Source organism: Nannospalax galili, unplaced genomic scaffold (genome assembly GCF_000622305.1).
Source record: "Nannospalax galili isolate Female #2095 unplaced genomic scaffold, S.galili_v1.0 scaffold167, whole genome shotgun sequence".
NCBI classification, from domain to species: domain Eukaryota; kingdom Metazoa; phylum Chordata; class Mammalia; order Rodentia; family Spalacidae; genus Nannospalax; species Nannospalax galili.
This window is the reverse complement of record NW_008358534.1, coordinates 3,875,265-3,901,079: the sequence shown is the minus strand read 5'-3', so window position 1 is coordinate 3,901,079 and position 25,815 is coordinate 3,875,265. Positions and strand designations below refer to the sequence as shown.

General features: G+C 38.5%; 1 protein-coding gene across 7 annotated transcripts in view; it reads right to left on the bottom strand.

Annotated features, from left to right (window-relative positions):
- Window positions 1-25,815, bottom strand: part of Atp11c (ATPase phospholipid transporting 11C) — a 261,713-nt gene that overhangs the window by 168,651 nt on the left and 67,247 nt on the right. The window contains exon 2 of one of the 7 annotated variants that reach the window (XM_029558012.1): window positions 10,161-10,254. The exons of the other annotated variants lie outside the window; for them this stretch is intronic. Within the exon in view, the coding sequence (XP_029413872.1) occupies window positions 10,161-10,187 (27 nt within the window). The 5' untranslated portion in view covers window positions 10,188-10,254. The remainder of the gene's footprint in view (window positions 1-10,160; window positions 10,255-25,815) is intronic. 7 annotated transcript variants of the gene reach the window in all.

Sequence of the window (25,815 nt, the reverse complement as noted above, 5' to 3'; positions counted from 1 at the left end):
AATAAAGACTGGCCTCCAAATCAGAATATCATTTACAGCCATGACCACTCAATACCTATTATCTGAGAAGAAAATACATTTTAATTAAGGTTGGAGTATTATCAATGAACTATTTCACATCTTTCTGTGTGGGTGGGGGGTATGTAGGTGGAAGTCAGAGGTTGATTTGAGGTATCTTCTTCAGTTGCTTCCCCATTTTATTTTTGCGACAAGAGTCACTCTTTGAACCTGGAACTCACTGATTGGCTAGACTGGTTGGCCAGCAAACCCTAGGAATCCTCCTTTTCCACCTCCCCAGTGCTAGGATTATAGGAGCACACCACATCACTCAGCTTTGATCTGGGTGCAAAGATACAAACACAGGTCCTCCTGCTTGTATGGGAAGTGCTTTAAACCTGAGCCATCTCCAAGCCCTGTCATTCCTACATACATACATACTACATACACACACACACATTATATGTGTGTATGTGTGTGTATATATATAAAGTATTTGAGTGTTTTATCTACATGTATATAAGTGCACAATATGTGCAATGCCCATAGAGGCCAGAAGATGGCATCAGCTATTCTGGAACTGGAGTTATAGGCTGTTGTTAGCTGTCATGTGGGTGTTGGGATCTGAACCTGGGTCCTCTATAAGAGGAGCCAGTGCCCTTAACCACTAAACCATCTCTCCAGCCTGTCTCATATATTTTTTAAATGCGTGTATCTTTGAGGTTCAAAACTGAGATGTACTCTTAACTGTTTTTTTTTTTTTTTTTTTTTGTCTTTTTGAAACAGGGTCTCAACTGGCCTGGAACTTGCTATGTAGATCAGGCTGGCCTCGAATTCACAGAGATCCGCCTGCTTCTGCCTCCCGAGTGCTGGGGTTACAGGCATGCGTCACCATGCCCGGCTCCCATAATGACCTTTTTTAAAAATTGAATTTTTGTCAATTCCATACAATATATTTTGATCATAGTTAGACTCCCTCCCTTATCTGTACCCCTTGTATATCACCCCCAGCTGGATTTCATGTACTCTGTAATATATATTAAAGCCTATCAAGCCAAGTTTGTGTTCTCAAATATCCTTTGATGGACTTTCTTTCAGAGAGCATGGCAATTATTAAGCTGTTTCAAAGTAGAAGTACAAGATATGGTAAGGGGTCATACAGTCTAGTATGAGGTTCTTGAGGATGTCAGGGTTCAAGTCCTAAATTTTACCATTTACTACTTATGTGAACTGGGGCAAATTACATGCATATCTCAGGGTCCTCACCATCTAAATGAAAATGGTGAAGAGTTTATATAACATGAGTGCCACACAGTGTCTTCATATAGTAATCACTGAAATAGGGGACCATTATTCTCATATAGCACAATGCAAGGTTTTTGCTTTCTAATACCAGTTGCTTTCAACACAGACTTTTAAAAATGTTCCTGGTGGCTAGAAAGATGGCTCAGTGGTTAAGAGCACTTACTCCTCTTCCAGAGGACCTGGGCTTTGCTCCCAGCACCCATATGGTGACTAACGACCATCCTTAACTCCAGTTTCAGGGCATCGAACACCATCTTCTGGCCTCCACAGCTTGTGGAGCACTTATATACATATAAGCAGAACACTCATCAAATAAAAATATTTCTTCAAATTAATGTTCATATAAAAATGTAATCCTAATACAAATAAATGAAATATATATGTAGGGCTATTATACTTTAAATTCAGTGGGTACATATAATATCAATATGAATGTTTTTCTAACCAAAAATGAAATTTTTGTGAAATGAAAGCAAAAAGAGAAAAAAAGTAAGCTTATAAGATCAAAGTGACCCCAAATATTTCTATTATGCCACAGTAACCAGAGGACAATTTATTTTGCCTATGGATGTGCATGTGCAGGTGTGTGTGCCCAGGGAGTATCCGTATTTGTATGCACACTTGAGAATGCCAGAGGTCAATCCTGAATGTTATTCCTCAGAAGTCATCAACCTTGTGTTTCTTGGTTTAGTATTTTTGATTTTTTGGTTTGGGGGTTTATTTTGTTTTGTTTTGCTTTTGTTTGTTTTTAGGGGGTTTTGGGGTTTTTTGTTGTTTTTTTTTTTTTGAGACAAGATCTCTCACTGGAACCCGGGGCTTGCTGATTAGGCTAGGTTGGTGAGCCAGCCATATCAAAGGATGCCCCTGCCCCTGCCCTTTCCCCCACCCCCAAGCTGGAATTACGAACACATGCCACTATACCTAGCTGGGTAGTGGAGATGAAGCTGGTCCTCTGCTTGCTAGACAAGCACTTTACTAACTGACCTATCTCCCTAGTCTCCAGAAGATACTTTTTAATTAGCATATGAACAAAGACAGAATGATATACTATGACTTCACTCAAGATGACAAGAAAATATTTCAAATGCTCTCCTAAAAAGAGAAGGTAAGTGTGATGGATAGCTTTAGTGTCAACTTGACACACCTGGGTTGAAGGAGCCTCAGTTGGGGAATTGCCTCTATTGGACTGGCCTGTGGCCATGTCTGAAGGGCATCTTCTTGATGAGTGATGTGGGAGGGCCGAGCCCACTGTGGGTGGTGCCACCCCTGGGCAGGTGGGCCTGTGTTGCGTAAGAAAGCAGGCCTAGGGGGACCAAGGGAGCAAGCCTGTAAGCAGCGTTCCTCCGTGCTCCAGCTCCTGCCTCCAGGTTCCTGCCCTGCGTTCCTACCTTGGGCTCCCTGATGAACTGCGACCTGGGAGATTTAAGACAAATAAACCCTTTCCTCCCCAAGTTGGTACTGGTCAGAGTGTTTTGTCACAGCAATGAAGAAACAAACTAGGACAGTAAGCCAAATTCTAAAGGATCCTCAAAGGTTATAATAAATGACTCAGTTCATGGTTGAGTATGTGCAGTAGCACAGTAGTGGGTTCTTTGTAGGCAATAGGCTACAAGTAAAAACAAATAGCAAGGACAATCAAATGGACATATCCTTGAGTACTACACAGCTCTGCAATACTTGCCATGCAGGGAAGGCTGGGTGCTGGGAGTGAGAGGGAAGTAACTATACAGGCAGGAAATATGAAGAAACCTCCCATCCTGTCCTGGTAACACCCTAACTAACGGGAAGAAGATGATGAGAGTAAGGAACAACTCTGCACAGAGAGCCACAGATTTTAAATAGCTGACCTCAGATGCTCACTTTCCCCTAGGATCCTTTCCAAATCAAACCAAACAATCTGTGTGCTTAGGGGCATGTGTCTTTGTGAAATCCTCTTAACCAAAGGCCTGTCCCTTTCTATTAAAACAAATATTTAAAGGACATGAAATAATCAAGGCAGAGTGATAAGCATCATTCTCTTGCTAAGTTAGGAAGCTTATTTCACCAGAATTATAAGTCTGAATCTCCATTCCTCTCTCTTGTGCCTCAGTTTTCCCATCTATAAAATGCCTGAGCTGAGAAGGTTCCTAAGGGTAACCAATATTCACATTTACCGGAAATTAACAAATTAGAATCCTTTCAAATGGATGAAAGGACATAAAGAGCAGTATATACCTAAATGATAATCAAATGTTTAAGAAGGTAAGAAATCATGATTGTGATCAATGTTAGGTCATGGTAGACAGATGCAGTTTCTCTAATAGACCTAAACTCCCAATCCATTCATTTTTCATCACTTATGAAGAGCCTCAGGCACAAGAGATCCTCACTGTTTGCTTTGGGGGCTCATAGCCTCCAGTCAATCAGCTCTAATCCAGGTCCAAGCTGGTGTCTCAGCATCAAGCACTGCTAAAATTCCATTTCCCTAAGGAGCAGTGCCTCCTGTGTTTGATTTTAGGACCCTGAGAGACTAAATTAAATAAAAAATTCCTACAGAACTTGTGGCTTTAAAAAATTTAGAGAAACTGCCTTAAGTGTTTCAGGTTTTTCATTACTGCATTTATTAATAAGAGTATGACTTCTATACGATAGCCAGATGGGCTGATCAGATTCTAGTGGACATATTTACACTGAAGGACATTTGGGTACAAATGCCTGAATGAATAGGACTTAACATGTATGGCGGAATACATGAGGTTCGGTGGAGGTATGGGGAAAGCATGGATGGGAGAGGGGGTCTAAATATGATTTAGAACTGTTGTATGAAATTACAAAAGCCCAATAAAAATATATAAAAAATAAAAAAATGAATTGTAAAGCATTATTTTAAATATCAAAAGTCAGGGATTTTTTTCAGAGAAAAACATAAGATCAAAGTAGGAGTGGAGCAGTGGTAGAAATCTGAACATAGTTCACATTCAGGTAAATAGAAAAAATGAAACAATGTACCTCATACACGTGTTTAATCATTACTACACTGACCTAAACCTTAAAAAACAATCTGTGCAATCATTTTTAAAACTTGTACATGTTTGCCAAATACTGCCCCAGTCTTTTTGTGATATTTTGAATAGATTTGCCTAGGGAATAAGTAAGCTTATGGAACTGCCACAGCAAGAGGGAAGTAGGAGACAACTATAGAAATTCTCAAACTATTGTGTAGGAATCTCTCTCGTATTAAACTGCATTATGAATTTCCCCTGATTCTCCAAAATAAATCTTATCTTATAAATTTTTATGTTTATAACAAAGTACAATGTCTTATTTGACTTTGAGAAATATGTTCTCTTGTATGAACCCAGGCAACCTTTGGTTGTTAATCAGTATGCTATATAACAAAATGGACTAAGAGTTGCTAAGGAGTTTCAATTTTACTAATATCCAGTTGTTTCCTAGCTATTAGGCACTGGGTTTCCTTCTTAAATAATTCTTCCCCACCAAAATTCCTAAACAACTAAATTATACAATTTTTTGTTATCACTGGCTATAAATTTCAATGATGGTCATTTCTGGACTTGGCTTCATACAGTGGAGTCTGATAATCAGGATTAAAGTGCTAATCAAAAATAACATTGAAAATGTTTAAGTAAGATTAGGTTGAGCAAACTGACCACTGCATAGGAATATAATCCACTGTTCCATTGTGTAACTCTCAGGTCTACTTTACCTGTACTATAGTTTTCCCCTGTTCTTTATAAATAAGTAGCTAAATAGACAATTAAACATCCAACCATCCAACTGCTATAGTAAAAGCAGAATCTGATCTCTAATATTGACCATAAAATACTACAAAGAAATGCTTTAATTTACTCCTGGGAACATACATTTTAATTTTTAAAGTAAATCATGACTAAGACTTCTGGCTGCATTTCTAAAACAGCATGTTCACTGTTATATTGTACTTTGTGTAAAGCAGATTCACAGTAGAATATTAAATGCCAGGGGTTGTGGATTAGGAAGCATATAACTTAGAACTCTAGACAGGCTCAGACTCGGACCATATGTGCAAAGAGAAAAGATTGGTAGGAGCAATTATAGGGTATTTTATGGAACTCTGGACTGCTCACATGGCATGACATTTATAGGGGAGGAAGTGGAAAGGGAGAATGAATATGAATAAATACATGAATGATAATAAAAGAAAAACAGCACTGGAACCTAAAGGTCAATTTCAACTACCCACAACTGACACCTGGCTGCCCATCTTCATGTTATTACTGTTCTACCATATTTTCTTTTCTTTTTTGAGACTCTGCAGTTCACACTGGCCCAAGCTGGCCTCAAACTCACAGCAACCCTTTAGCCCCAACTTTCCAAGTGCTGGGATTGCAGGCATGCACCATCATGTTCAACTCATGACCCTACTGCCCCCACTTCCACTCCCTCTCATTCCATAATTATACTGTGCTCTGTAGAACCGACTACCCATGTTAATCATATTCTCTATACTTTTCAATTGGAAATCCCTCCCTATAACTAAGTAGCTATGTACTGAAGTGTGGCTCTCTTCAAAAGACTCCCTCACGAATCCTAATTTCTATATCCTAGAGTTTCCTTCTGCCTCTCCACTTCATATATATTCTGTTGATTCAACTTCACGACCTCATACTTTTGGGCTCACAACTTGTGAAGACAAGATACCAGCTTTTATGTCTCCCTATGGCCATCATGAACAGTTGACCTCACTCATTTGGGTCACTGGCAACCTGTCTATTCCATCTCTTGCCATCATCTGATGAAACTGCTATGTTCGTTTGGACAGCTCACTCAATAGTTCTTTGACTTCTTTATCTCTAGTGACCTTTAACATCCATCACATTATCTCTATCAAAAACAGTACTTTTGTCACTGATTGACACTAAATGAAGACTTTGAAACTTGGCTTTCAGTCTTACTCTCTATACTAAGTCTTAAGGTCATAGTACTTGGAAAATCCATCATCCACACAGACCCCACTCCTATTCAGAAACCTATATTTGTCTCTAAACTCACTTTTTCTAATCTCACTTTCCTCCTAGTATCCATTTCAAAGTTTTTATAACCTCCCTCAAGTTCCCTTCCACACTTCTCATATGTGATCCTGCTCCTATATCACTCAGTTAATCAGGAGCATCTAAGTCCTGAGCAATCCCTCATACTTCCCTGTGTATGTGTACATACCAGCTCTTTGCTCCAGCTTGAGAAAAGGGAGTCTTTTCTCTAGTTCAAAACTGAAAAAGAACCTTCACCTATATTTGTGATCTCCACCTTCCCATCTTTTTGCACTTCTGCAGTATCAAACCAGTTCATCTACTCTATTCCCTTACCTTAAATATGTTTAAGTTCTTCTTTTCTTAAAAAAATCATTGACAATGGATCCTCTTTCTACCCTCTACTTCCTTCTACCAGGAATAGTAGGAAGGGATAGCCTTTAAGGCACACTGTTTTGTTTTGTTCATCACAAATACCTAGAGCAACGCCTGGCATGCAGTTGGGAGTCAACAAATGCTAAACATTCCTAAATAATGACTAGCCTCCTCAAAAAATATACACCCACTATTTATGCTTTCTTTCAACCTTCTTTCTCTGTAAGCTGTTTAGTTTTTGACCCTATATTCCCATAAAGTTTCCACTGAAACTTGCAAAATTCAATGGAAATTTCCAGGGATATATTTTTTCATTTATTTTTTGTTTTGTGGTATTTTTCTAAACAAACCCAGGATCTTCTGCATCCTCGGCAAGTACTCTAAAACTAACGCATACCCCAGTTCCCAATCTTAAGATTCTCTTTAGCCCTAAAACTACTGGACATATATTTCTTCAAAGACTTTTGTCTCCTGCTTCCATGACATCACACCTCTCTGGACGATCCTTTTGATTTTCCCTTGCCAGATTTACTTTTCCTGACCCAATAATACATGCTGATATTTCCCTCAACTCTATCCTTCAACATTCTATCTATTCTTCCTGAATAACCAAATCTCGATGTGTGGCTTTCATTACCCATCCATATGCTGACCATGCTGAAAGGGAATACATCCAGCCTGTTTTGTCTTCTGAGTTCTGTAAACAATATAAAAATGTCAAACACTACTGATATTTGAGGGTTTATGTTCAAAAGCACAATTTGAAGTTCTTGGCATATATATATTTGTTCATTTAGTTCTTGCAACCAGCTCATACAGAAGATTTTATCAGTATTATCCCCAGTGCATGATAAGGAACCCAGAGTACAGCAATAAAAGCAACTTGCTCTAGGATACATATCTAGACAGTAAGTTGTAGAGCAGGTATTTGAATACCCCCTTTAAACAGTTTTATTGATGTCATTAATATATCATAGAATTCACTAGTTTATCATTAAAAAGTTTTTAATATGTTCACGGCATTGTGCAATGATCATCATCACAATCTAATTTTAGAAGATTTTCATCACCCCCAAGAAATCCAATACCCTCTGGTAATCACCGATAAGAGCACTTTTATTTATGTGTATGCATGTTATGACTGCATGAATGTAAGTGCACTTGTGTTGTGCAGTGCCTGGGAAGGCCAGAAGAGGGTGTTGGATCCCCTGGAAATGGAATTACAGATCATTGTTAGCCATCATGTGGGTGCTGGGATTCAAATCTGTGTTTTCTGTAAGAGCAGTCAGTGTTCTTAACCACTGAGCCATCTGTCCAGCCCCAGTGAGCACTAATTTTTAAACACTTTATTTGTATTTCTGTTTGTATGGGTGTCTTGGCTGCATGTATGTAAATGCACTACATGTGCATAATACTCACAGAGGTCAGTTTTAAAAGGGGATTGGATCCCTTAAAACTGGAAGTACTGGTGGTTGTAAATGCCATGTGGGTGCTGGGAACCAACCCAGGTTCTCTGCAAAGAACAAGTCCTCTTAACCTCTGAGCCATTTCTCCAGCCCTGTGAGTGCTTTTTTTAAAAAAAAAATGTTTTTATTAAGTTTTTGTGTATTTCATACAGAATATCTCAAACAATCATCTTTATACCCCCTCGCATAGCCCCCCGATCCTTTTAACCTTGATTTTAGAAACTGAAAATTTAAGATAATTTATTATAGTGTTATTTAGAATAGATACGATACTGAATCAGTCTAGGTATTCATCAACAGAGGAATGTATTAAAAATTACACACACACACACACACACACACACACAATAAGAGTATTATTCAGTCATAAAGAAAAAAGGAAAACTTGTCATTTGCAGCAAAAGGATGGAACTGAAGGACAAAGTGATTAAGCAAAATAAGCAAGTATGTTCTCGCTGACATATGGAATCTAACTTAAAAGTAGGATACCGATTAACAGAATTTGAGAAAGTGCTAGGGGTGAGAAAAGGAAAGCTGAATTTGACCAACATATGATATATATAATATATCGAAATGTGACACTAAACCCCACTGATATATACAATTAAAATGTCAATAATTTAAAAATTCAAACAGTGTATCAAACCGTTATGAAAAAGGTTTTAAAAAATTTTCTACAGTGCTACATATAATGGTTTAACAAGGTGAAACATTATTCCTTATGTGTTTAAAAAGAACATTACATGGGACTGGATATACCCATATGCTATACCATACATTTAAATATATTACTAAAACTAAACAAATATTGTAACCATAATGTTACTTATCCAAACATGGATATATTTAACTCCCAAGTGAATAACAATAATAAAGAGAATACTTCCATAGAACTGAACAATTTGAAGGCACAGTATAATATATAAATGGCTACTATCTTGTTTCCACCTCTTTCCTTTCACATATACTGGGCCCAATTTGGGCTCTGAAATGTGTTACTTCAAAAATAAAGTCAGATTTGGGTCTCATGACTCCTAACAGTCTTAAAAACATCCCTACTATGAATGGGCCTCTGTATCTGCATTTAAGATAAAGGTATAATTGAAGTCAACTCATACCCTGGATTAGCCCACAGACTCCACTGAAGTAAACAATCACTCTCCAAATAATGCTATCCCCAGACTATGTTATATGCTAAGAAACAACCAGAGAGGGAGAAAAGATCACCCTTTTACTCACGGTGGCGGTGGTGGTGGTGGTGGTGGTGGTGGAAGAAAGGGAGGAGGAGAAGGAGGTGGAGGGGACAGGAAGCGGGAGGATGAGTAAGAGAGAGTGACCATGAAGACATATATCTAATGAGGTAGAATGGCAGCTCTAAGTGTCACAACCTGAACTTAACAAGACTATTCTGTTTTAGACAAAGTGACTCAAATTTTTGTTTTAGAAAACAAGGTTAGTCTAGCTGTAAACATTGTGTTATGGTAAAAAGATTAGTTCTCAGAAGAAATAGAAAGAAAGGGTAGGTATGAGAAGCATGAAGGAATTTCTTTAACCACTCAATCATTCATTCCATAAAAATTTAAAATAATATAACATATGCCAGGCTCAGGACAGTGTGATTATGGGCAAGTTCTCAAAAAGTCCCAGTTTAATGAGATAGTTAATAAACATTGATACTGTATACTGACAAGTAGAAAGAATACTGATAATAACGGTTAACATCTACTGAAGATTTGCATGGTATTACTGAAAACCTTTTTTTATGTATTTACTGATGCATTCAATCTTTATAACAATCCTATGAAATATGCAGCTACTAATCGCCTTATTTTATAGATGAGAAAAATGAGACACAAAGGGGCTATGTGGCTTAACCTAGATGAACTGGCTAGAAAGAAACAAAGCCAATATTTGTATTATACAGACTGTCAAGTGTGCACCGTTAACCACAATGTTACTCTAAAATAAAAGCATAAATCAGGTTTTTGTGATGCTGGATAATACTCACAGCAAAGGCGAGACACACGTTTGTCATTTCCAATTCAAAGGAGGAAAAACATGAATGCAGTGCTCACAGAGGCCAGAAGGAAGCATTGGATTCCCTGGAACCAAAGTTACAAATGGTTGTGAGCTGCCCAAAGGGTGCTGGGAACTGAACTCAGATCCTCTGCAAAACCAGCAAGCACTCTTTAACAGCTGAGCCATTCCCTCCAGCCTCATGGTATACTTTCTTATCCAAATATGTGGCAGATATGAAAAGGGAGAGGGGTCAAAAGGATCTTGGATCAAAACATTGTTTCTGCTACTTAATAGCAAGGTACATTACTTTTGGCAAGAAACTTAACCACTCTATGTCTCAAGTTCTTTATCTGAAAATTGGGGACACACTATTAATATATTCCTAAAAGGAGTAAACTAAGTAACATACATAGTTGGCACTCACTTCCCTTATCACCATCTGTACCTACTTTTTCTGAAAAAAATTAAAGAAAATATATTAAGTTCTATCTTTTAACAGATAGAGCTTAGCACATACAGTTTCACTTCCAAAGATACCAACACAAGTCGTTTTCTGCCCTTTTTTGCCTATCCAGATTGGAAGTCACTCTTTTTTTTTAAATTTTCTGTATATGAGTGTATTGCCTCCATGTATATGTATATAAGTGCACCCATGTTGCACAATGCCAGTGGAGGTCAGAAGAGAGCATTGGCTCTTCACAATAGCTAAGAAATGGAAACAACCTAAATGTCCCTCAACTGACAAATGGTTAATGAAAATGTGGTACATCTACTCAATGGAGTTCTAATCAGCAGTAAGAAAAGATGAAATTATGAAATTTGCAGGTAAATGGATGGAGCTAGAGAATGTTATACTAAGTAGGTAACACAAATGCAGAAAAGCAAGCAATGTAAGTTCTCCCTCATTTGTGAATTATAATATCAATCCCTTATATGTGACTACATAAATTCTGATGTAACACTAGGAGCCAGCTAAAGGCAAAGGATACATGGAGGTAAAGGAAAAGAAACAACCTGAAAGGGGGACAGTAGGGAACAGATGTTACCTGAGGGAGGGACATGCAAGGAACCATGATGTGGGGGAGGGAGAGAAGTCAGGAGAGGAAAGATGGTGGGAGTCGGAGGTACTGAGGGGAAGGTGGGAATAATGGGAGCACTGTGACTAGGGAGGGAGGGAGGGGGAAGCCAAGTGGGAGAAAAAAAGTGATGAGTGAATCTTGGGGAGCTAGGAAATGTAGAGGGAAATGTGATGCCCTAGAAAGCCTATGAGAAATGTACATAGAGTTTCTGAACATTAATGCATATGTATACCTGGGAGCTGCTTGGCAGCCAACACAGTGTCAGATAGAAGAGACCTCCCTTAGAGTGACAAGCATGCTGTACAGCACTCATCAAAGAAGCTTCTTTTTGCAACAGATGGAGGCTACTGCAGAGTTGCACATCTCGTCAGGCACAGAGAACATACACCTGGGAGATGACCAGTACTAAGTGACACATCTGTAGTCAAATCTCCACAATGAAGGCTCATGGAACATAGTGGAATAAGGAGTAGAGACAGTACTAATGCAGCCCTCAACTCTCACCAGTGAGGCTTCCATGTACATCTGAGTGAGATGCACACAGAAGGCCACAACTGGCCAAGTTTCAGAGAATAAGAGACTGTAGAGTGTAGGATGGGGATCCTATATGGAACCTCACCTACCCACGTCTCAGGGGCCATTGTGGAAAAGGAGGCTGAAAGATTTAAGAGCTAGAACTGGTTCACGAACACAAGGAGGTGGAGGCCTCCAGGCCACTGGAGGCTTGCTCATGTGAGCCTGTGTCAGCAGTGGCTTCGAGCATGGGACCCATGTCAGCCAGTTAAACACATGTCAGCTCAATTAAACAAGGGCCCAAAAGGGAAGTGAGAAATAGGTGGCAGGCCAGCACTAGACTGAGAACTATTTGAGACTGATTGTTGCAGGGTGAGGGAGAGTACAACTTACATAAACCACTAGATGGACTGACTAGACTCCAGTGAATGCTCAATTTAAAAAAAAAAAAAAAAAAAAAGGACTTGAGGGAAAAAAAAAAAAAAGAAGACAGCATGGGATCCCCTGGAACTAGAGTTACAGACTGTTATTAGCTGCTATGTAGGTGCTGGGACTCAAACCCCAGTCCTCTGCAAGAGCAGTCAGTGCCCTTAACTGCTGAGCCAGCTCTCCAGTCCCTGGATGTCAGTCTTTACAGGAATGTACTAATTTCTCTCTTGGCTATAAAAGGTGAAGGACACTAAAGTAGGTGAAAACAAAGAGGTTAAGAAAGGTCTTAAGTGGGTCAGATACATTAGTTCAAATTCAACTTGAATTTTCTATAATGGTATTCATAGACTTCAAAAACTGAAGATGCTGCTAGCCTCACATTCTGTGAGACTTACTGCTTTAATAACGGTCACAGTTCTAAATTTTCCACATTTGTCTAAAATGTTTATGTTTTTTCTTTAAATTAGATATGTGAATACTTAAAGCTGCTATACTGATTATAAAAATACACTAACCTAAGGAAGACAAACCAATGATTTTAAAAACTCTTATTCTATTCAATTCAAACATTTATTTTCACAAAGAAATACTTGATACTTCCAAGTATGCATTATTAAGCTAAGTTTTAGAAATGCCAATATAAACACTTAGCTATACTAGGTGTCTCTTCAGACCAATTTTCCAAGAGATGGAAAGTAATATTTGTGAGTGTATATGCGTGTGTGTGGCACTATGTTTCGAACCCAGGGATTTGCCAATGCTAAATATGCAGCCTACCAACGAGCTATAATGTCAAGCTTAAGTAATATTTGTTAATGCCTACTACATATCAGGTATATTTAGAATGTGTTTTCAATACTTATTTATATAATCCTCATGCCAATTCTGTGCAGTAAATAAGCCCATTACCCATTTTACAGAAAAGAAAACTGAGACTCAGAGAAATCATGTCACATGTCACCTGCCTGTGGTCACACAGATAAAATCTGCAAAGATAATATTCTAGTGGAAATAGACAATAAATAAGATATTGTAGCCCATCTCTCTTTGCTATGGGGATATATATGTTCCAAGACCACCTGTGAAGTACGGATACTACAGAGTCCTATATATCTTGTTTATTTTTTCCTGTTACATACATATTATAAATTAGGCATTGGTAAGAGATTAACAACTATTAATAATTTAGGATTTTAACACATATTTTAGTATATTTTATAAATATGACCCCTTTCTTAAAATGTGGAATTTTCCACTTAGTACTTTCAAATCATTCATTAGTTGAATAACCATAAGTGAAGAAAGAAAAAAAAGAGATCAATTATAAGAAAAATGCATATCATGACAGAACTGAGGGCCAAGAAATACAACAAATTAAGAAAGGGAATAAGCTGGGCGTGGTGGTACACAACTTCAGTTCCACTCTCAGGAGGCAGAGGCAGACATATCTCTGTGAGACTGAGGCCAGCCTGGTCTACATAGTGAGTTCCAGGCCACCTTGGGCTATAGGGAGACCCTGTCCTGAAAAAAAAAAGAGAGAAGAAAGGGGGTGTCATAGTTAGCTGCAGCTGTCAGCTTGACACACCTGGGAAAAGAGAACCTGAACTGAAGAATTACAGCCATCAGACTGGACTGGGTGTGGGAATGTGTGTGAGGCATTTTCTTAATTGATAATTGATGTAGGAGGAACCAGACCACTGTGAGCTGTGCTACCCTCTTGGCATATGGGGCTAGGCTGGGAAGCAAGGCAGTAAATAGCATTCCTCTATAGTCTCTGCTTCAGTTTCTGCCTCAAACTCCTGCCCTGTCTTTCCTTGTTAATGGACTGTAATCTCTAAGTCAAATAAACTTCCCTCCCTAAGCTGATTTTGGTCAGTGTTTTAAATTGAATTTTTGTGTATTTTTCATACACAACAACATAGTCTTATACCATTCCCCTTCCCCACTGGCACCCTACCATAGCGTGCACACACACACACACACACACACACACACACACACACACACACACTGGATTTCATGCATTCTATCAATTATGTTAAGGCCTATCAAGTCAAGTTAATGTCCCCTGATGTCCCTCAGTACAAGTTCATCCACTAGGGTCTAGGCAGCCTATCTAAAGTCACTCCCTTGAAGAAGATCAGCTCTTCCTCACTCAGCATTATTCAGTTCCCAACAGTTCCTTGGCTACAATTGGGGCCTACTGCCCATTTCCACAGTTCTATGCTAGGATTTTGTCTCGAGTTTGCATGGTCAGTGCTATCATAGCAACGGAGAAGCAAACTAAAACAGAGGGATAAGAAGTACTAAAGGAAGTTCACAAAGAAGTCCTTCTTAAGAAGGTGACATCATGAGTAAAGAAGGGACCCTATCATTTTCATAGAGAAACCAAAGATTTCCCCAAGCTATAGTATCCAAGAATTCACAACCTGTTAGAGAAGACAGACACCTAACACAGATCATTAAAACCCAATGTGGTGAATGTAGCATCAGAGGAGTTATAAGTAAGGGATTTTAATTCAAATGCAGATAAAAGTTTAGAAAACTTCTTAGATACGATGACAGAAGTGAGTCTTATAAAGATGAGTAGGAGGCAGACTAAGAAATAAGAGTGATACTCCCATTTTCCCCATTTCTCACTTGGTAACATCGGTCTCCTACTGTCCTCCTCTCTTGTATTCTTTTCTTCCTTTTACCCTCATGGTTCCTTTCCATATTCCTGCCTCTTACAGTTACTTCAAGATATATACTCACATATAAGAATTTTGTGCTAAGATTCACAAATGAGAGAGAACATACAGTGCTTGTTTTCATGAGTCTGTGTTAACTTCACTTAGTCTAAGTTTCTAGTTCCATCTATTTACTTACAAATTTCATGATTTCATCTTTCATTAGCATTGAGTAGAACTCCATTGTGTAAATGTACCACATATTCATTATCCATTTGTCAATGGGCACTATTTAACTGGGAAGGAATGAGGGAAGGATACACAAGGAACCACAGAGGTAAAGGGGAGCACAAGAGAGGGAAGATAACAGGAGACAGGTACTATCAAGGGGAAAACAGGGAAAATGGGGTACTTTAACTGGGGAGGGAGGAGAGAGGTTAGACATGGAGACAAAGAAGACATAAATAATGCTTAATTGGTGTGAAAACCAAAGGGAAATGTATTAGCTTAAAAATCTATTGAAAAATGCACGTACACTATCTGAACATGAGTGCATAGGTGCTGAAGACTCTATGAAAAGAAACACAGTGCCAGAAAGAAGAAACCTCCCTTCTAGTTGTTGGTCAGGGTAGTCTAAAAGACTCCAAAAATAACACAGGCTATTGCCACAGTCCTTGATTAGCTCCAAGAACATGAAGATAAGACCCTATTGCTGAAGAAAGGACATACTTTGGACACAGGCCTTGGAACAATTGAGCTGGAACTGACAGGGAAGCCTCCTCCAGTTCTAAAGGACACTATGCAAGCTGCTGCTAAGGGAGAAAAATCAACCAGTGGTCCAAACTCAGCTTAAAGTTTAATAACCACAACAACGGCTGGCATAGCAAACTATATTGGTGCAGTAGTGGCACTTTTATCTTGGGGGCAATCAATGGCTACCTAATTTGACTTAAAGTCCTTTCAGTGGGAGGGACCCCATGTGTGGCACTCTAAATATAGCCAAATACACATGGCTAGAGAGGTCATGGATACTAGAGAAAACCCCACCTCTGTCCCATTCCTAGATAAATGTAATGTCTTACTGTATGCTAAGTATGAATCCTTATATTTATAGACAAGTATACCACTCACCACTCATCATTTTTGCAAAAGATGGCGACTATACAGAGTCCCACAACTGGCCAAACACAGAGAAATATGTGAGATGCCCATCCCTATGTGACACATCTACAGTGGAACCTCTACATCTAAAGCTCAAGAAACATAGGACAGGTGGTAGAGGGAATACTAGTGCATCTCTTAACTCTCTCCAGTGAAGCTTCCTCGTGTAATGAAGGATGATACACAGAGAAAGCCTGGCCAAAGCGTAGAGATTAAGCGACTGCAGAGTGCATGTCCGTGGATATGACTCCTATATTAAAACTCACTCACCCACACCTCAGGGACTGTCAGGGAAGAGGGGGGCAGAAAGATTGTAAGAGCCAGGGTTGATGCATGGTCATAAGCAAACAGTCTGCCAGGCCTCTGGGAACATACTCATATGAATTTACAGCAATGATGACAGCATGCACAAGACCCATGCCAACTCAATCAGACAAAAACCCAGAATACAACTGGGGAAATGGGCAGGAGGCCACCACCTTAGGCCATAGTGGCATGGAGAGTTGATCTTCTTAAAGGGAGTAACTATAGATAGGCTGACTAGACTCCAGTTAATGAACTCAAACTATTTGGTTACACAGACTTGACATGATAGGCATTAACATATATGACAGAATTCATGAAATTCAGTGGGGGGTGCTATAAAGTGGTACAGATGGGAGGGGTCTAAATATGATTCAGATGTATTGTATGAAATGCACAAAAATTCAATAAAAATATACATTGAGAAAAAGAGTTCACTATATGTTCTCAGACTTTTTGTATAGTAATTTCAAATAAAAGTAATCACTGATAAAAAGATATAATTGATAAAATATAAGAAATAGGAGGATCTAGCAGAAGAGTAAAGTGTAAGTAATAACCAGTAAGTATAAAGGCCCAAAGGCACGAGATGGCAATGGGGTGACAGACTGCCTTTTAAGGAGTTCACATATTACTAAAATAATGTAGCTAAGAGATTGAGCAAGGCAAGATAAGGATGAATCTCCACTGGGGTACAGGTGACTGCATTCACTGAAGCAAGAATTGTTGAAGGGAGTCAGGTTTGATGGTCCATGCCTATAATCCCAATACTTAGCAGGCTAAATCAGAAGTATCTTATCTTCAAGGCCAGTCTGAGCTACACAGTGAAATTCTATCTCAAAACAGCCAGGTTTGCTGGCATATGCCTTTAAACCCAGCATTCTAGAGGCACAGACAGGTAGATCTCTGAGACTGAGGCCAGCGTGATCTACAATAGAAAGTTTTAGGCCAGCTGGGACTAGAGGAAGACCCTGTCTCAAACCAAACAAAAAAACAAACAAGCAAACCTGCTGAGGACCTTGACCATAGTTGTATCCATAAAAACACAAGAGTAGGTAGAGTTAAAGAAGCAAAGAACAAGGCTTGGAGGTCTACAGCTCAGATGACAGGGTAAATGGAGACATCATCACGAAACCAGGGAATATAAAAGAAGAATTTTGAATGGAGGTAATAATAAACTTGTTTGGCAGTATGAGGGGCATAGGAAAACCAACAAGACTTCTTTTAGTAGCAAGCTCCAAAGACTTCTTTTAGTAGCAAGCTCTATAGCTCGGCACGGAGGATTACAACAGACAGGAGAGATTTTTTTTCTACATAAACCCTAAATTTAGCACCTGTATCCACAAGCTTGGACTAGATCAACCCACAAAAGGGAAGCAACAGCAGACTCTACAGTCAATTATACAGTTTCAATGTATCCCCCTAAAGTTTATGTATTGAAAATCATGAGTCAGCTGTCCTACTTCAGGATAATTTACCAAAAACTAAAATGAGAATCTTGAAGGTATCTGCACTTCCCCAGTCACTGAAGCATTATTCACACGTGCCAGGAATGGGAAAAATACAAATGTCCATTACCAGATGAATGCATAAAGAAAATGTGTCCAAATATGATGGCACATACCTAATTCCACACTTGGAGGTTGAAGTGGAAGGATCCTGAGTTCAAAACGTGTGCTACAGACTGAGACATTCTCAGAAGAAAACAGAAAGGTAAAGAAAATACAGTATGCTCATATGATGGAGTATTTCTCAGCCTTAAAGGAACAAATAATACATGATTACACTTATATGGGACATCTCAACCTGGCAAACGCAAGAAGCAGATAACAGAGTAGCACGACGAATGTCAGGGAAAAAGGAGAAAGGGAAAATGGGAATGTGTCGTTCAAGAATTTCACTTATACAACATATGTTCTAGAAATCTGCTGTACAACATAGCAGTGATAGGCAATAGTTTTGTATTTGTACTTAAAATTTTAAGAGGAGCTGGTCATGGTGATCCCAGCACTCAAAAGGCTGAGGCAAGAAGATAGCCAGTTCTAGAACTGGGCTGCTCAGAAAGACTCTGCCTGAAACAACAATGAAAAACATAAGAAATTACATCTCGTGTTAAGTAATCTTACAAAAATAAAACAGAAGCACACACACAAAAATTGTGCGTAGGTAATAAACATTTTCATTATCTTAACTGTAGTGATGGCCTCACATATCAAAACTACTACATTAAGTACATTTTGTGTACGACAATTATATTTCCATAAACCTGTATATTTAAAAGCCAGTACTTATTCCAAAGTGTTGTGAGCATTAAACTAACATCAGGGATCATAAAATGTATTATTACTCAAAATGGTATTTACACACATTTTTAGTCTTAAATTTACAAACTTTCATTAACATCATTACTCTATTAAAAAATGATGCATGATTTCACAAACAAAACTAAACAAAAATATTTACAAATGTTTGGTAGCAGCATTGCTTATGATAGTAAAAAACAAAACAAACACAAAAACAGAGGCTGGAGAAATGGCTCAGTGGTTGGTTAACAGCACTTGCTGGTCCTCCAGAAGACTTGAGTTCAGTTCCCAGCACCCAAATCAGGTGCCTTACAACTACCTGTAACTCCAGCTCCCAGGGATCTGTGGTGGTTTAAATGAGAATGTCCTCCATAGCCTCCAACTATTTGATACTTGGCCTCATATGGTGGTGCTGTTTGCAGAATTTTAGGAGACGTGGCCCTACTGGAAGAAGCAAGTCACTGGGGGTGGGCTTTGAAAGTCTGCCCTATTTCAAGTCTGTCTGTCTGCTTCCTGCATCTGCTTAAAGATGTGAGTGCTCAGCTTTCTGTTCCAGGCACCCCTACTGCCATTATGGACTCTTCTCCCTCTGGAATCATAAGCCAAATAAATTCTTCCTTCTCTAAGTTCCTTGGTCATGGTGTTGTATCACAGCAACAGAAAAATAAGAGGATCCAACACTTTCTTCTGGCTTCCATAGGCACCTACCCCTACCAGCACACATGCGGCATTCACACATATTCTCTCTCTCTCTCTCTCTCTCTCTCTCTCTCTCTCTCTCTCTCTCTCTCTCTCTCTCTCTCACACACACACACATACAAATTAAATCTTAAAAGAAACTAAATCCAAATATCCATCAGGAGAGGATTGTTTACCTATGGAATGCCCTAACAATTGACTACTGTGCAACTGTTAAAATATATGGTACTTTGATAAGGAACAATCAGAAGTTGTTTGTAATGTATTAAAACTAAATTGAAAATATGCTTTATAATGGTCCCTACTGTGTAGAAAATAAAGGCATGTATAAATGCATGCATGCTTGCATAGACGGAAAGTTATCAGAAAGCCTATGCAAGAAATTTAACAGTTTCCACTTCTGGGGAATTGAGCTGCAAATGATACAGGAATGTAAACTTTTTCATATCTTCGGTATTTTTAAGTTAGTCTTACATAATACTTCTCAACTTAATTTCACAAAATGCTCATGACTGTCATTTTTTTAATTCTATCTAACCTATTCATGAAATGTAAATGAGAGACATGGTGACTCCACATTAAGAGAAATCAGTCCTACAGATTTTGATTAGATAAAAAATCAAGCTCAACTTTAAATCATACCATCCTCTTCAGTCCCTGATTTGTTGGCACAATTCAGGTATTTTCAGATAATCTAAGATATTATAACACAGGGACGCTGACTAGACCCCAGTGGATGAACTTACACTAACTTGACTCAAGAGGACTTAATATATATGATAGAATACATGAAATCTGGTGGGGTAGACTATGGGGGGGGGCGTCCGGATGGGGAGAGAATATAAAGATGATTAAGATGTTTTGTATGAAATGCATAAAAATTCAATAAAAATTGATGTTGACTCTTGATAGTGAAAACAGCATCTGAAATATCTATGTTAAGCAAGATATATTCACCAAGATAAGCATAAACTCAAAACTTATAACAGTGCATCCTATGATCTACTAAACACGCTTATTTTCCAGTGTGTCAGTCTCATATGGTTCTGACTAATTTCATCTAATTATATGCTATAGAGCATTGTTTGTGAAAGAGGCTTCTAGTCAGGCATAGTGGCTCATGCCTATAATCCCAGCACTCCAGAGGCTGAGGCAGAAGGACTGCTCTAAGTTGCAAGCCAGCCTGGGTACAAAGTGAGACTCTGTCTCAAAACCCAAGAGGGGCCAGCAAGATGGACCAGAGGATTTGCTGTGCAAGCCTGACAACCTGAGTTTGATCCCCAGAACCCGCATTGAAGTAAAAGCTAAGAAACAACTCTACAAAGTTGAATTCCTGATTCTCCTGCCTCAACCTCACAAGCACTGGCAACACAATGTGTAATTAAAGGCATGACCCAACATACTCAGTTTTACATGATGCTGGAGGTTTAAATTCAGGGCCTCCTGTATACTAGGCAAGCATCTACTAACTCTCAAATGAGCTACATTCCCCGCCATACAAGCCTGTTTTCTTTTGTCTGCTTTTTGAGACAGGGTCTACATTGTGTAGCCCACGCTGCCCTGGAACTTTCTATAAAGGCCAGGCTGGTCCCAATCTCATGATCTTCCTGCTTCAGTCTCTCCAGTGTTGGAATTGCAAGTATGAGCCACTGTGCATGGCTTCTTTTTCTAAGCATTAATAAACTCTAGATGAACTGTTTAAAAAATAATGGGAAAAAAACTAAAAAAGTGGGGCTTTAGCTATCATAGTCAGCATTTTTGGCCTATCATAATACTTTGCTGTCTAAAGCATCCCAAAATATACAACATCATTTAAAGTTACTGAGCAAAATGGATTTTTTTTTTAGCCTGATGCAGCAATGTGCACTAACTAATGTGACCAGAAATGTGTTTATTTTCCTTGACTAAAGGAACTACCCGGAAATAGGGTTAAATAAAAAGATATAAAATTATACATTTTTACTTTTAATTATTTTTTAAAGAGTCTCACTCCATAGCCCAGGATGGCTTGGAACTCATTATAAAGCCCAGGCTAGACTCAAACATACAGTGACCCATTCTTCTAATTCAGCCTCCCAAAGTGCTGTGATTCCAGGCATGGGCCATTATGCCCAGCTCTAATCACACATTTTAAAAATTATTTTTAATTGTGTGAATGAATGTGCCCATGAGTACCGGTGCTTAAGGAGGCCAGAAGAGGAAGTCAGATCCCCTTGAGCTGGAGTTACAGGAGGTTGTAAAATACCCAATGTGGATATTGGGATCTGAACTCCAGTCCTCTGGAAGAAAGCCACTGAGGCATCTTTCCAGTCCCCTAATCACATTTAAAAAAAATTTTTTTAGCCAGGCGTGGTGGCCCAACCCTTTAATCCCAGGACATGGAAGGCAGAGGCAGGCAGATTACTATGAGTTCCAGGCCAGCCTGTTCTACATAGCGAATTCCAGGCCAGCTTGGGACTACAGGGAGACCCTGTCTCAAAAACACACCCCACCAAAAAATTGAAAAAAAATTAAATTCTAAATTCAATTTAAAACATCTATGACTTCTTATTTCAATACTCAGTGCATGATTGTAAATCCAAGTTTGATTTGCAATATTTTTATATAAATATGAAAAAGAAAGTTGTTGGCTGTGGAGATTAGCACTCAATATAATAACAGTATCTTAGTTGATGGCTTCTAGGGAAGGGAGACTCAGCTTTACTTTAAGGGTGTGGCTGTTTGGTAGGTCAATGACACTAATGAATTTCCCCACACCCATGAGTATATGGTTAGCACAAAGTCAACTCACTGTGATTATTTTTTTTTAAAAAGGAGGACATGAAGTTGAGAGTGGTTGTGAGGTGGAGATGGATCTGGGAGGAACTAGGGGAAGGAGTGGGGATTGAATAAGATCAAAATACTTTGCATGCGTGTATGAAATTCTCAAACAAAACTATTATATTTACAAAAAAGAATGAACTGCCTTTAGAGACAACGTAGAACAGTGGCTACCAGGAACTGGAAGGAGAGGGAAATGAGGACTTTCTGCTTTATGGGTACAGAGTTTATTTGTAAGGTGAAAATATTTCTAGTGATAGATGGTGATGATAGTTATGTAACAGTATGAAGGTACAAAAAGTGACAGAACAAGGTAATCAAAAGTGTTTAAAATGGTAAATTTTATTTTGTCTTTTTAAATGCAAAAATCCCTTTAGATTTTTTTTAGGCTGAGCATTGTGGCATATATCTGTAATCTGAGCACTTTGGAGATTATCAGTAGGAGTTATCAGGAATTCATGATCAACACAGCAAATTTGAAAGCAGCCTAGGCTATGTAAATTCTTTTTTGGTCTTTTTGAGACAGAGTCTCCCTGTAGCCCCAGTTGGCCTGGAACTCACTATAGACCAGGGTGGCCTTGAACTCACAGAGATCCGCCAGCCTCTGCCTCCCGAGTGCTGGGATTAAAGGTATGCTACACCATGCCCGGCTATAAAGTCTTTCTTTAAAAAAAAATATAAATAGATAAATGAACAAAATAAAAACAAAACAAACAGCAAATGGTCATTTCAAAAACTTTTCAGACGTATTTATTATTATTTATTATCATTTTTATACAAAGCACCATTTCTTACCTTTTTTAGACTTATACTCAGCTGGCTTTTTAAAAAATTTTATAACTTTTTATTTTATGTGAACGAGTGTATTGCCTGCATGTATGTAAGTGCACCCATGTCAAGCAATGACCAGAGGTCAGAAGAGGGTGTTAAATCCCCTGGAACTGGAGTTGTGGATGGCTGTTATCCAACATGTGGGTGCTGGGAACCAAACCCGGGTTCTCTGCAAGAATATTCAGTGCTTGGAGCTAGAGAGATGGCTCAGCAGTTAAGAGCACTGACTGCTCTTACAGAGGACCCGGTTTCAATTCCCAGCACCCACATGGCAGCTAACAGTCATCTGTGATTCCAGTTTCAGGGGAATCCAACGCCTTCTTTGAACGTCCGTGGGCACTGCACCACACCCAGTGCACTTATACATATGCAGGCAATACATTCATACACATAAAATTAAAAAAAAAAGAGTAGTCAGTGCTCTTAAGTAGTCACCTCATTCCCCAGCCCCCTCAGCTTGCTCTTTTTAATGAATAATTTTATTGAGGTTTTATGCATTTCATACAATAAATCTTAACCATATTTAGACCTCACTCCCCCATCCACAGCCCCCTATAGTCCTCCCCACCACCAGATTTCGTGTATTCTGTCATATACGGTAAAGGCCTATCCAGTTTCTTGTACCCAGATGTCCCTCAGTTCAAGTTCATCCACTGGAGTCTAGTCAGCCTATCTACATGTCTGTTTTTGTGCCAATACCATGCTGCTTTTATGACTATAGCTCTGTAATATAGTCTGAGATCTGGTATGGTGATCCCCCATACTTGTTCTTATTGCCCAAGATTGTTTTTGCTATCCTGGGTCTTTTGTGATTTCATATAAATTTTAGGATGATTTTTGTCAAGTTCTGTGAAGAATGTCATGGATATTTTGATTGGGAGTGCATTGACTCTATAAATTACTTTTGGTAACATGGTCATCTTCACAATACTGATTCTACCAATCCATGAGCATAGTAGGTCTTTCCATCTCCTAGTGTCTTCCTTTATCTCTTGCTTTAGAGTTTTGAAATTTTCATTGTAGAGATCTTTAATGTCTTTGGTTAGGTTTATTCCTAAATATTTTTTAAGGCTACTAAGAATGGAAGGGTTTCCTCGAATGCTTTTACTGATTGCTTGTTGTTGGTATATAAAAGGCTACTGATTTTTGTAAGTTGATTTTGTATCCTGCCACTTTACTGGAAGTATTAATTCTAACAGTTTTCTATGGGATCGCATATGTATAATATCCTATCATCTGCAAATAGGGATAAATTGACCTCTTCTTTTCCAATTGGTACTCCTTTAAATTCCTTCTCTTGTCTTATTGCTCTTCCAAGAGTTTCAAGTACTAAATTGAAATGGAGTGGAGATAGTGGACAGCACTGTCTGGTTCCTGATTTTTAATGGGAATGCTTCCAGATTTTCTCCATTTAGGATGATGTTGGCAATGGGTTTGTTGTATACAGCTTTAATTATGTTGAGGTATGTTCCCTCCAGACCAATTCATTCTACAACTTTTAACAAGAATTGCATGTTGGATTTCATCAAATGTCTTTCCTGTAACTATGGAGATGACCATGTGTTTTTTGTCTTTAAGTCCACTTGTATGTTTTATAACATTTATTGATTTACATATGTTGAACCATCCCTGAACCTCTGGACTAAAGCAGACTTGATCGTGATGGATGATCTTTTTGATGTGTATGCAGTCTGCAAGTATTTTGTTGAATATGTTCATTAAGGATGTGGGTTTGAAACTTTTTTGCTGTTGTATCTTTACCTGGTTTTGGTATTAGAGTGATACTGGCTTTGTAAAAGGAATTTGGGAGTTCTCCCTCTGTTTCTATCTTTTTGAATATTTTAAACAGTATTGGCTGTAGATTTTCTTTGAATGTCTGGTAGAATTCTGCTGTGAATCCATCTGGGCCTGGGCTTTCTTCAGTCGAGAGGTATTTTATCACTATCTCAATTTCCTTATTTGTTATAGGTCTGTTTAGACTGTTGATCTCCTCTTGGTTTAACCTTGGTGGTGACCAAGAGACTTCTGAATTAAAATGACATACTACACGAAATGAACCTAACTGATATATACAGAATATCCCACCCAACCACTAAAGAATACACTTTATACTCAGCAGCTCATGCAAGTTATTCTAAAATTGACCACATTCTGGGGCCCAAAACAAATCTCAATAAATACAAAAATTTTAAATAATTCCATGCCTTCTATCAGACCAAAGTGCAATAAAGCTCATAATCAACAGCAAAAGATGCTCTAGTAAATACAAAAACTCATGGAAATTAAACAACACACTCCTGAATCATGAATGGGTCAAAGAAGATTTTAAGAAATAAATAAAAGTACTGCTGGAACAAAATGAAAACAAGAACACAACCGAACAAAACCTCTGGGATACCCTAAAAGCAGTCTTAAGAGGGAATTTTATAGTTCTTAGTGCCTACATTGAAAAATTAAAAAGAGCACAGGTAAACAACTTGACAGTACAACTCAAGACACTGGAAAGGCAAGAACAAACCAACCCCAACCCTAGAGACGAGAAGAAATAACAAAACTCAGAGCAGCAACTAATAAATGGAAACAAAGAAAATAATACAAAAAAAAGTCAATGAATCTAAGGGATGGTTCTTTGAAAGGTTAAATAAGACTGACAGACCTTTAGCCCAGTTAACCAAAAGAAAGAGCAAATTCAAATCAACAAAATTAGAGACGAAAAGGGAAACATCATAACAGACACCAAAAAAAATCCAAAACATTGCTAGGGAATACTTTAAAAATCCATACTCCATTAAATTTGAAAACCTAAAAGAAATGATGAATTTCTAAAAAAGATTATA